The following is a 13,797-nucleotide window of genomic DNA, read 5'->3' as shown; positions in this document are numbered from 1 at the left end:
GGCTTCCGGTTGCCCTCCGGGTGAGATTCAAGGTGCTGGTGATGACCTATAAAGCCCTAAATGGCTTGGGTCCGGGATATCTGAGGGAACACCTGCTGCCAGCATCAAGTTCCCTTCGTCCAGTGCGCTCCCACAGGGAGGGTCTTCTCAAGGTGCCACCGGTAAGAGATTGCCGGCGGACGACACCCAGGGATAGGGCGTTCTCAGTGGGTGCGCCTGCCCTTTGGAACCAGCTGCCAGTGGAGCTTAGGACTGCCCCCGACCTCCGTTCATTCTGCCGGGACCTGAAGACCTGGCTCTTCGAGCTCTCTGGCCCAGGCTGAGAATTTTAATTTTAATTTCAATCTTAATTTTAACTGGGGTTTTATTTGTTCAGGGATGGATATAATTTTTTAAATTGTTTTTAACTTTTGTACTTTTTGTTTTAATCACCCTGTAAACCGCCCTGAGTCCTTCGGAAAAGGGCGGTATATAAATATAATAAAATAAATAAATGAAATAAATATTTCTCTTCTAGTGGATTTCCAAAAGAGAGAAACGGAGAGAATTAGTTTTCTGGGGAAAAGGAAAGGTGCATGCAGAAAATAATTCACTTCCAATTTCCATTTGCCCATCTGTCAAATTTCATCCATACTTCATATGAAGTTGTCATGACCACACTATGTGGCTGAGATTTAGGAAAGAAAAAACTGGTAATATACTTAGTAAAATTCCTTAAATGGCAACAGTTGTTGCTATAACTAATGGAATTATTATAACTTGCTTATATTTTTATTGAAAACATTTGTATAGCTGCCTGTCTTATAACCAACTCTGGACGGTTCCCAATTAACCAATTCTAGCTGGGAAGAAGCTTGAGTATTAGTCTCAATAAGTTTGCTACCCGACAGCGAAAATTTATGGACTTGCTGCTTTGTAGTCCAATTCTATTTATGATTATTCAGAAATGTGTTTAAGCTATTTCAGTCAATAATTTCTCCTTAATTACGTGTGAATAAGAATAAGCCTGCATTACAAAAACAGGAACAATTTCACAACTTTTCATATGTAAGCACTCAGGAAGCCCTTTTTAGTTAAAGTGCATGATAGGAATGTTAAAAGTAAGTAATACAGTCAGTTCACCTACTGTACATAAAGCTGTTCAGAGCATCTGTATTTGGAGCAAATCAAATTCTACAAAACATGAATAATTAAAGACTAAATTCAGAGTGATTAAAGGGGTGAATGATTTACACATTGAGAAATAAAATATTTGTACTTAAGCTTATTTTAATCTAGCAACTAAATATCATCAATGTAATTGCATAGAAAATAAACAGAGGCATATAACTGTATGACCCCTTCCCATATAAATTACGGGGAAAAACAGTAGCAGTTGATTTTAACTCCACATTTTTCAGCAAATTCAGGCCAATAAGACACTTTTAAAAATAGTTTTCAGTACACACATATGCTATTTGGTTTTGCTGTGTTGTTTCACCGCAAAAAAAATCAGCTTTGGAAAAAGGAAGGAAGCTGATTTATTTCACTTAATAGAACTATTGCTGTTCGGATGATGTCTGAATCAGTGGCTACTTATTTATTAGAAGAAGGAGACTGCAGCTTGTTCTGTTACCCAATCTCATTGTTCAATAAAATTGCTAGCATGATGCATAAAACATATAGCAGAGAAATAGAGATATGATAATGTGATGGTGCTTGTCATACTAGGTTTGACATAAGGTATGGGAGATGACATCCCTGGATGATGATTATCAACATCAGTAAGTAATCACCTCTGGTTGCAACTAATAGAAATTTAGTAGAAATTCACTTAAAACCCAGAAGTCTTTCCCTTCCTTCCCTTCATACTTTTTAAAAAAATAACATGTAAATGTATTTTATCAGGTAAAAGGACATTACCTTAAGAAATAGCAAATTAAACATTTTAACCAATATTTATTTACAGCTTTCCTTTGTTCTTTCTAACAATTTAATCACTTTAATTACTTCTGATCAAAACACCAACTTGACTGATAACAGCAAAATAAGGTTTCAAAACTATTTTAGGAGCCAACATCTGCTGGCAACTGTAATGTAGGTATTCAAACCAAACAATGAATAAGTGATCCTTAAAATTGATCAAGTTTTTCCCCCCAAGTCATTCATATTTTATTCATGTGAACCTTCCAGAAAGTCTCTTAATTATATATATGCCTAACCTTTTCCCTGATGTTTCAACAGATAGTAAATACTCTTGTTCTTGCTTTACAACTAAAATTTAGGATAATGTTTTTGCGGCACATCTTAGCATCATCATGCATTCATTTTTTATTTCTTCTACTTTCCTAAAACTTCTGTTTTCAAAGAGATAACTTGGTCTGCCTTCCCATTCTGAATTACATCTTGTAATATACAGTAGGAGTTTCGCCTTCAATTCCCTGCTCTGTAATCCAATGATTGAAGAAGACTCTATAATCTATATTCTATAACTTTAAACTGCTTATTTCTGATATATATTCTTCTTTATCTTGCATTCTTCACCTTTTTTTTCTTTCGTTCGCTTATATCTTCACTTGGAATAAAAGCAGTATTTCCTGAAAAATAAAGGCGATTGGTTTATATTAAAGCTGGATTCAGAGATATTAGTGTTATAACATATAGAAGACTTGATATACACTTGAAGGTCATCATGTTTTATTTTGTTTCCTAAGTGTTCCTCTTTGCCATAATAAAGATAATGCTAGTTGAGGTTGCTTCCTGTGGGCAAAGATAGTTTTTTTTAAAAATTCCATTTATATCCCGCCCTTCTCCGAAGACTCAGGGCGGCTTACAAGCTTAGCAGTAGCCTTCATTCTATGTATATGCCTGCTTATTAGGGCTTTCACACACACCCCCAAGCGGCATTATTACAAAGTCAGCTTAATTGCCCCCAACAATCTGGGTCCTCATTTTACCTACCTCGGAAGGATGGAAGGCTGAGTCAACCTTGAGCCTGGTGGGATGCGAACCTGCACTAATTGCAGGCAGCTGGTGTTACTTAAGGAGGCATTAGCCCACTGCTCCACCAAGGCTCTTACCAGAACCATATATATTCAGCGACATGTATTAGAAGATAGGACATATATATTTTTAAGGGCCAAAAGTTCAAGGTGGCATATATAGTGCTCTTCCTATTTTTCCCCACAACAGCAACCCTGTCAGTAGTTTGGGTTGAAAGAGTGTGACTGGCTCAAAATCAGCCCATGAGGCTAAACCAGGCTAAACCATGAGTCACGCAGCTCCTAGTCCAACACCTTAACTACCTCACCATGCTTGGCTCATAAGCAGTACAATGCAATATTTAAAATGTGGGTACTAAACTCATCCACAGAGTGCATAACATTTCATATGTGAGAAATGTAGAAAGTGTTGAAGTTCACATGTCTTTCACAGCCCACAACATCAGTGTAGTAGGCTCCAATTGGTGGTGGTTTTACTTACATTAATTATTTGCAGTTGTTTCTGTATCTTAATGCAGTTTAAGTAATAATTGTTTTAGTTCCTTTGTCCATCTGTGTAACCAGATTATGAAACCATCTCAGCTAGAAATGCATTTTTGGGAAACATTTTACTCAGTGCTGTGTGAAAGATTTGTTATAAAAGCAAGCCACAGGGAAAAGAGGGTTTTTTAAAAATAGAAAATATAATCTGGAGGTCATGTTGAAGTGCAAGGCATGTTTTTTAGTGAGATACACATCATGCTGATAGGGTATCAAATTTCTATTATTTAATATTTAGATAATTTTCATTATTTAAGCATAGAAATTATAATTGGTTAAGATTGCAATTGGTTATGCAAAATGAGAGCAAGGTATTTATATATTTCTGTATCACATGCTATCAAAATTTCATGATAATTTACAATAAAAACATGACACCAACCTTTATTAAATATTAAATGAATAATTTTACTGAATGCAGAACAAACTTCTGAATAAACATTTATTGATTTATTTATTTATTTATTTATTTATTTATTTATTTATTTATTTTAATCCCATTTATATCCCGCCCTTCTCCGAAGACTCAGGGCTGCTTACAATTTAAGCACAAACCAATGTGCTTAGCAATAGCCTTCATTCTATGTATATGCCTGCTTATTAGGGCTTTCGCCCCCTCCCCCCCCAGTGGCATTATTACAAAGTCAGCTTAATTGCCCCCAACAATCTGGGTCCTCATTTTACCTACCTCGGAAGGATGGAAGGCTGAGTCAACCTTGAGCCTGGTGGGATGCGAACCTGTACTAATTGCAGGCAGCTGGTGTTACTTAAAGAGGCATTAGCCCACTGCTCTACCAAGGATTAAAAAGTGCTGGTTTATGAACTAGGTTTGTGAGAACTCTAGCATCATCATCATAAGAAATTTGTGTTTGTTACCAAATTAAGATCTATACCATCATCTTATACTTTTCTTGCAACTATAGAATAGCCTGAATTTTGAAATGTGGTATATTCCTGATAGGTTGTTAGAAATGCATTTTCTGGACTGCATCTGTCTAGGAATAGCTAAGTTGTTCCTCTATTCTGATGTAAACTTAAATGCTATATTTTATTTAGATTAAGAAATGCTATATTTTTAACATCAATGCATTTGGGACACAAAATAGAATGCAGAACCTTTAGAATAAGAAAATTAATCTTCCTTTTTCCTAATGCACAATAATAATAATATAATATAATAAATATTATAATATAATATAATATAATATAATATAATATAATATAATATAATATAATATAATATAATATAATATAATAAATATTAATATAATATAATATAATATAATATAATATAATATAATATAATATAATATAATATAATATAATATAATATAATTAATATAATATAATTAATATAATATAATAATATAATATAATATAATTATAATATAATATAAAAAGAAGAAGAAAAAGAACTGGGGAAAAAATATGAAATACCACGACCTGGCCATTGAAACTGCATGATTATGGATGAAACGTGTAACAGTGATACCCATTGTCATCGGGGCACTGGGAACTATGTCCCAAAACTTTGCAAAATACATCAAGAAATTGCAGCTTCCTGCAATAACTCCAGCAAAGCTAAAAAAACCTGCGCTACTTGGAACATCTTACATTTTAAGGAGATACCTGGTTGATATCTAGGATGCTGGCAGGAACCCATATCAACCATTACTGCCAGTCAACTTGAGTGTTCAGTTGATTGAGTTTCATGTTTTATGAATAAAAGTTTTATAATAATAGTAGTAGTGGTAGTAGTAGTAGTAGAAGAAGAAGAATGTTCTGACCATATGTGAAACATGTTAGCTAGCTGTTTTGTTAGTTGTTATTTAGCATTTAATGCTAAAATGCTTATATGTAGTTCTTCCCAAAAGCAGAGAACCACAAATAGACACAGGTTCATCTGTGCTAAATCAATACTTTTCTAGGCTACTCCCAAATAATAAATGCCATATTCTCTTTCATATATATATTAATAGTATTAACAATTTATTAAACTTATATGTAGCCTGACTCTCAAATGACTGTGGGAAGCTCACAACAATCACTATCAATAATAGATAAAGATAAACTATGGCATGTGGGAAGCAAGGGGTCTCTTTTCCCTTGCCAAATTCCAGGTTTTTATGGTTGTTTTGAACAACAGCGGAATGGGGGCCATCTGGACTTTCAGGGGTAGTTCATTCTGGAGGGTAGGTGCTGCTACAAAGAAAGTGTGCTTCCAGGGTGCTGAAATATAACATTGCTTAATCAAAGCAACCCAGAGAGCGCCGACTCTGCAGAATTAAATTGGCTGGGCAGATCAGCTGGGGAGATAGGAAGCCTCACACCTGGAATCAAATTCTGATAGTCATTACTGACTGAATTCTGATTTAATTTGCATAGCATCTCCTATGAAAAATATCCAAGAAGAAAGTAATAGCAAAATACTTCCAAGACGATGCCTAGACCAGAACCTTTCAACCTTTTCACCCATGGTACCACTTTTAGGATATAGCAACATCCGAGTACCACCAGTTGCCTAGCAAGGTGTCAAAAACATGATGACCAAAAAAAAGGAAAAAAGTGATGAAGTACAGGTAGTCCTCGACTTACAACAGTTCGCTTAATGACTGTTCGAAGTTACAATGGCACTGAAAAAAGTGCCCCCTAGCCACAGCCGAGCAAGACACCTGCCTGCCCGCCTGGCGGCGCTCTTCTTCCTCTCCAAGGTTTTTATTCCCCCCCCCCCTTTGCTGGGTGGTTGCAGCAGGTTTTGGTCACTCTGGGACACCGTGACCATCATAAATATGAATCAGTTGCCAAGCATCTGAATGTAAATCACAAGACCCTGGAGATGCTGCAACATTCCAGCTGATTGGCACGTCTTCTGGGCTCAGCAGAAACACTGGGATCAGTGCTAAGCTCCAGCTAGAGCCTGGCACTGATCCTGGCACTTCCGCTGAGCCCTGACAGCCCTGCAGTTCCAGCCATCTCTCACTCAGGCTTGTGTGGTGCTGCCACCGGTTCAGCTCATTCACCTCCTCCGCTACCACTTTTCACATACCACCTGCCAGGTGTCAATGTACCACAGGTGGAACCTGTACCACTGTTTGCAAAGCCCTGGCCTAGACATGTAGTCATCGAGATTGATTTGGAGCAAAATTCATCTACATATAGAACAGCAGATAAAACTGGCAATTTAAAGAGTGAAAGGCTTGGGAAACAATTGACTACGATACTGCTCATGTATTTTGAAGGACTAATTCAGTTACATATATTTTGTTTTTAAAGTTTCTCTATAGTTTCCTATATGTTGAGGACACAATTGAGAGTAAAGAACAATTTTGTACATTAAATGAGAAATATAATACTGTGTCCAAAATAAGAATTTCTTTGGGTAAAAATTGCAAAAAAAAAGGCTTGGCACTCAAATTCCTCTTTTCTCTCCCATATACATAATATTGTTGTATCAGGACTATGCACCTAGTATCTAGTGAAATAGACTGTGGTCCAAGAAAGTCTATTTATTCATGAAAAATAGGGTTTAAAAGTGCCCCAAACCACTTGCTCTTTTCGCAAGAGATTGATGTGCTTACTGCCTAAGCTTTTCTGCTAGTGTACTGAACAACCAATATGCATTATTAAATATATCTCTATTTCCATCTTAACCACAGTTTCTTCCTAGAACTTTATCAATATATAGTAGATAGAAATAGACACAACTCTTTTTCTAGATATAAATAGATCTAGGCTCTAAGTATATTGAATGGGCACAAGAAAGAAATAAAAATAGTTTGTATCCTGATGTAAACAGAATGATAATGATAATCTGAGTAATCAGCCTTTGATCATTCAAATCAGGAATGTGAAGTTAAGGGGTATGGAAATTTTCATGGGATGGGAATGAGAGCAGCACTTTATTAAACATCTAACATCTCAGTTTTGACTAAGGTGAGCAAATAATAGCAAATAAAAAAAATATAAGCTCATATTGTCAATTCCAATTAATGTTGTCAATTTCCTATGAGAATCCATGATAGATCATATCTGGGAGGTATTTTCATTTTTGAAGGGGGACCACTGAGGCAATTGATTCAATATTCTCACTGGAGGAGGCAAGTTTAAAATGTTTATGAGCCACATGGATATATTAAATTTTGTTCTACGTACGAGCCAAGCCCAGGAAATAAATTACTAATTTTATCAGCATGATCCAGAGGTGTTCTTTGAACTACCCAAATATTTACAGTGCATTCAGAAAGTATTCAGACCCCCCCCTTCACTTTTGTCAATTGTGTTATGCTGCAGCCTGATTCTACAGTTGTTGAAATTCATTTTTCTCTCTCAGTACCCCAGAATGACAAAGTGAAAACAGAATTTTAGAAATAGCTGTAAATTGAGCAATCGGGGGGGAATGGCTTTAGTAAGAGAGGTGACCAAGAACCCGATGGTCAAGAGATCATGTGTGGAGATGAGACAGAGTTCCAGAAGGACAACCATCACTGCAGCCCTCCACTGATCTGGGCCTTGTGGCAGACTGACTAGACGGAAGCCTCTCCTCAGTGCAAAACACATGAAAGCCCGCTTGGAGTTTTTGGGGGGGAAAACACCTGAAGGACTTTCAGATTGTGAGGAACAAGATTCCCTGGTCTGGTGAAACCAAGATTGAACTGTTTGGCCTCCCTTCTAAATGTTATATCCCTCACTTTCTTCTCCTTTTTTCTTCCCTGTTGTGGCCTACTATTTGCCTTGTATTTTGTATTTTACTTTGCATCTTAATAAAACGTTTTTAAAAATAAAAATAAATAAATGTTATATGTAGATTAATGAGGGGGAAAAATGAGTTTCAACAACTGTAGAATCAGGCTGCGGCATAACAAAATTGACAAAGGTGAAATGGGTCTGAATACTTTTTGAATACAATGTAGGAATATTTTCAGTTCATTTGTAAAATGTACCTTGACTTATAGGATTGATTCTTGTTTTACTTTTGGATGGATTTGGCTTTACCAATGGCAACCGAAGTTTCTCCAGTATTCCAAGTCCTGATCTGGAGAAGAGAGAACAAAGTGTAGTTTCCAGTAGAGGGCAACCTTGTTCTTGATAGTCCTGCAGCTAAGCACAGAGGTCTTGTGTTTTGTCACTGAACTGCTGACTTACTCCTGAATTTCTTCCAGCAAGATAAAGCAGCACTAATGCATAAAATAATCTACAGTTCTGTTAATGTCAAACAGTGCTCATCCAGAGAACATTCTGGGTAGTTGGTGGGGAGTTAAAAGAATTTGTAGCAGAGGTGTGAATTAAAAACTATTTTCTTTTTAAAAACATTTCATTAAGATGTAAAGTAAAATACAAAATACAAAGCAAATAGTAGGACACAATGGGGAGGAAAAAGGGAGAAGAAAGAGAGGGATAGGGAGGAAAAGAAAAAAAAAGATTGACTTCCGACTTCCCCTGTTGCAGTAGAATAAAGCATTAACGTCGAGTCTCAACTTTTTATTTTTTCACAATAGTAAAAACTAGCTAGCCATTTCTGTAACAACCAATCAATCTAATCAGTGAAACCCAAAATCAAAGTTTCATTCTTTTCCATCTCAAGCACAAATCCAGAAGCTGTCTCTATGTAGAAACGAAGGTACCGGTACTTGCATTCGTTTCTTTAATCAAAACAGCTTCTGTAGCCAAATTAAAAACTATGTTCAAAGTCACAGAATTAGAAATAGCCTCTCTTCCTTAAGCATGGACTCAGGGACCCTGTACCTGAGAGACGTACAGGTGGGATTCATGTGACATAAACATGAGGAAACATTTAGATTTAAACTGTTGATATAATAGAACACCTTTAAGTAGGTGTGGCAACACTCGGACAAAGTTTCTCTGCATAAAGCATGAATAGCTGCCAAGGGGCAAAAAAGAATCTGGTTTCATAATTTTCTTTGATATGTTTATCTCACAGCATCAGTTTATCCGTGGCAAGACAATCACATGTTCCTTTGTCCTTGCATGCAGTTGTAAGGTGTGTTGAGCAGTTCCAGGCTTGGCAGTTTTCAGAGGAGAAAAGCCACTGTTATTTCCCGTCTGTGGATATTAAGATATGTTGCCTGAGTACTAAAGATTGTACAGTATTCTGTTGGGCTGGATGCACACTTTAAATATGACTTGGAAAAAGTGCTTTGGACCCCATAGGGGTCAAGCACGTTTCTCCTATTATTAATTTTTCCCCCTCACAAGCCTGAAAAGTGCAGCTTCTATAAATGTTGTGTTAATTTTCTTAAGGTAGCTGCATATTTTATTCAGGTACAGAAGCCCTGGGAAAAAAAGCAAAATTATCCAGAGTTTTTGTAAATTCTGCATAGCATAGCAATTCTAATCCTTGAAATCTGTTGCCTCTTTTTATACTGCATTAGGAAAATACAGACTTTTATGAATTACTTCTCCTGTTTGGCATATAAATCAGACTGATATAATTCTTGAGAGCTAAAATATTTTACTTTGTGACTGTTTAAATCATTTACTACTAAATATATACTAAAATATTTCCTTGCTCAGATTCCTGCAGGGTACTTAAATTGCTATAATATAGTATTTTAGTGAAAAAGCCTTTTTTAGTTTTTAGTTAAAATTTAATACTTATCTTCTTAGCACATTGCTGGCTTAAAATCTAAGATAACACAATTGTCTTTGTTGATCCTGCCAGCAATAGTTTGAGAATATAGATCAACTTAATTTTCCTTTCATATTAATTTCTCATTCACTTATAAAAAGAATTAGAAAGAAAAATATGAAGATTCTTAGGAAATGATTAAAAAGCAGTTGTTCTTGCGAGCTATGTATGAATGAGAATGTAATATAATAGTTAATATTTAATAAAATATTAAAATAGGTAATCTCAGCGCTTTTTTTGTAAAAGAAAAAGGTGCCGGAATTCACACATGTCATACAACCCACTTTGCCTACCCTACAAGGTTCCATCCAAAAAAGGTGCCGGAACTCCGTTCTGAGCGTTCTATGAGAAAAAAAGCCCTGGGTAATCTTTGTTACATATAAAACAGTAACTTATAGAAAGAGTTTAAAAACCAAATTTGATCATCCTAGATTTTTTTTGTCTATGAATAACATCAAATTTAAAATGAAATACAAATTGTTTCTTATTATTTATTTATTAGCAGGTTGGACTTTAGAACACACATCTTTGAAACCTTTTACATATCCAATGCCTGAGACAAGGTTTTTTCATGCTGGTGTGAATGTATACAAATTTAAGATCAAATATGGCAATACAATTAGGTAAGTGTGATAGTTCTATTAATCTAAAATTCTTCAAATTTGTCAGTCACAAAGCAGAAATAAAATAAAGCCATAAAGCAAAAATATTGATTCAGAACCTAAAAAGGACAAATTAAACCTGTAAAATTCAAGAATTATATTTGAAATAATAAGATGCAAATTTAGGCTGCTCTTCAATAAGGATGAAGAGAATAGGTATAACTGGAAATCTTTGATTCCAGTTTTGTTTCTGAACTCTATAGCATTAGGTAAATTATCCTTTCAGTCTCATTACTCCAATATGGGATAATTACATTACTTGCCACACAGGGTGCTGTAAGAATTACTGAAATAATGTAAGGATAGATATTCAGCAATAGAGTTATCATACCTTTATTGCCCATTCCTTGCATTAGCAAGAAATATAGAAAAGTATAAGTTTACAACACATCTGTTATCCTACTCAGCCAGCACTCCACCTAATATTTTTAATTCTGAATTTTCAGTACATTTTTAATGTGGCCAACAATTTTTTCATCCAAAATTTATACAGAATAATTAATTGACTAATGTAAATAAAAAAGAGGAAAACGTCTAGAAACTTCCTTGAGTTTAGGCTGGAAGAAAAAAAATGAATGAATGCCTAAACAGCCATGTAACTGTAGCACAAAATGGGCATTATAGATACACCCTAAGAGAACTATAGATCTTTAGTCTGAACTAAGGACAGTTTGAATACTTGTTCAATTTCTCTTGATTTCTGCAGTTATCTTCTATTACATTTTTTTCACAGCGTTAATACTGACCTTGATGAAAGCATTGTCAGTAAGGAGCTACAGGTGAGATATGAAATAAATATTTGTTTATATGAAAAAGTAGCAGGTAGGGAATGTGGAATTTAGATTTAATCCTTTTTGCTTTGGGAAATCAGTAGAGGTTAGCTTTATTCAAATCATGCTGATTCTTAGAGTTTATACTTGTTTGGGAGTTAATTGGGAGGACTCACCCTAAAAATGGTTCTGTAATCGATGGAATCTACTGCAGAATTTCTTGATATGGGCAATGTCACAATGATTATATTTGCATCTTATTTTCTGTGGTTTCTTTGAATAGCTATTTGTTTTGTTTTTAAACAAATACTTATAACTTACAAATAACTCTTGGAAATACCTGTATCAAGCTAGGTATGGTATGTAAATGTTGTATTAATATCTCTTGATTATTGTATTATTGATCAAAATCCAAGTAGATTTAATGTATCATTATAATTTTTAGTAAAATAAGTTACCTATTTCAGAGAAATATTTAGTGTGTCCAGAGTTTAGAGAGGTATTAGTACGTTCAGTATGTATGTAGCATGAGAGATATCTATATGTAGCATGTTACCAATTTTACAGTATGTTCAGAGTTCAGACAGGTATCTTAGTTTGTTGAACTTTTTTTACTCTGTCTTAGTGTTAAGAGTATCCTGTTTTTGGAGGAAGGAAGAAGAAAGATGATCTATTGGCAATTATTAGATTTAAACTAAATTATAAGAACAATTTTGCAGGACTCTAGCTAGGTGAGTCCCCGTTTAATTATCATAAATTTACAAGCACTAATAATGTTTAAAATCTCTTTAAATCTTTCAGGATGCTATTCGAGTAGTACTTGGAAACCTTGATAGTTTATGCCCTTTTACAACTGAACATTTGATCATATTTCCATGTATCCTTTCATTGGTGTGCAATAATTTGAATATGGGATTTATGCAACCAGCCTGATATCAGGACCATATATATGACTCTTCCTACATCATAGAGGTGAAAACCCTTAATGGTATTGTCAAGGTACTCAGTACTATGAACTAGGAATGCTAACAGTTTTAATCCAGAAAACCTGGAAGCATTACACATTTCTGTGATGATGTATATAGTAGTTAAATTGGGAACAAAGATAAATAATAACATTAACAGATAAAAGAGTTATTTGTCTCAGCAAGCAATCAACACCAACAAGACATATCAGAGTACAGAGAAGGAAAAAAAATATATAAACAGCAATGTAGAATTGAGAAAAAGAATAAGCTTTGGCCAAAAGGAATATAATTTGATTAGTAAGTGTAAATATGATCAGTTTAAAGACATGTGGCTCTTTTAATAGGTAATAAGGTATTTTTTATAATAGAGTAGGAATATAATTTTCTGGTTTGAAAAATTCTGTTACATATACCCATTAAAACAATCTCCTATAGTCACTAAAGTTATCCAAAAACGCCAAGTTTCTGTCTCTTCATAATTTCTCCTTTGTTCCACAAATACTCCCCCCCTTTAAATCCTCATGATATTGTCTTAGTCCCATCCCTAACCCATACCTGAGGCATCTTAAAGTCATCCTATGCCATTCCTGTTTGACAGTGATATTTTTCTTTTCCTGTGGATATTTTGTCCTATGAATATGATCCAGCACCCTTCTCTGATTCTTTGTTTGCTGATGTGGTCTAGGGTTGGGATCCCCTCAGGTCCTGAGGCCTAATTTAAACTATTTTGAGCATGACCTCTTCCCTCTAGTCTACAGGTGCTTCTCTTCATAATCATTTTGAATTGGTCTTCAGGGAAGACTAGAGGCATCTGCCTGCATAATACCTGGATGGTATTTTCCATAGTAATTGTTTGATATTTCACAAAGAGTGCTAGAATTTTTTTTAATGAGGTTAGTACTTTTTGAAAGAGAGCTAGTCCTGTGCTATGCAGAAGGTAGCTGGAAAGAATACTGTTTTTGGTTAGCTGTGGCCTGCTAGTTGTGTCACCATTGAGTGAAGGCAGGTTTTCTGCTCCTTCTGCTGATACGGGCTTTTATGGGACTATATTGTTTATTGCTTTTATGACTTTTGCTCTTTTTGGGGACTCATGCATGAATGCTACAACTGTCCAGTCAGTGCTTATGAGACCATGTCTCATATAGTTAAAAGTTCTTGAGGCTAGTGCTGCAATGCACCAAGGTTATAGTTGCCTTTGGTAATAGTGGGGTGCTACGTTTCCTCCTTATT

At 35.2% G+C, this 13,797-nt stretch overlaps 1 protein-coding gene across 1 annotated transcript in view; it reads left to right on the top strand.

Moving 5' to 3' along the window:
* Nucleotides 1-13,797, top strand: part of MAJIN (membrane anchored junction protein) — a gene marked incomplete at its 3' end in the record, with an annotated part of 41,368 nt that overhangs the window by 26,217 nt on the left and 1,354 nt on the right. The window contains exons 3-4 of the mRNA XM_083360299.1: nt 11,563-11,608; nt 12,401-12,476. Of these exons, the coding sequence (XP_083216425.1) occupies nt 11,563-11,608; nt 12,401-12,476 (122 nt within the window). The remainder of the gene's footprint in view (nt 1-11,562; nt 11,609-12,400; nt 12,477-13,797) is intronic.

The sequence above is a fragment of the Vipera ursinii genome (genome assembly GCF_947247035.1).
Source record: "Vipera ursinii genome assembly, chromosome: 3".
Taxonomy (NCBI): Eukaryota; Metazoa; Chordata; class Lepidosauria; order Squamata; family Viperidae; genus Vipera; species Vipera ursinii.
Note: the sequence above shows the minus strand (reverse complement) of the source record. Positions and strands in the feature narration are given on the sequence as shown.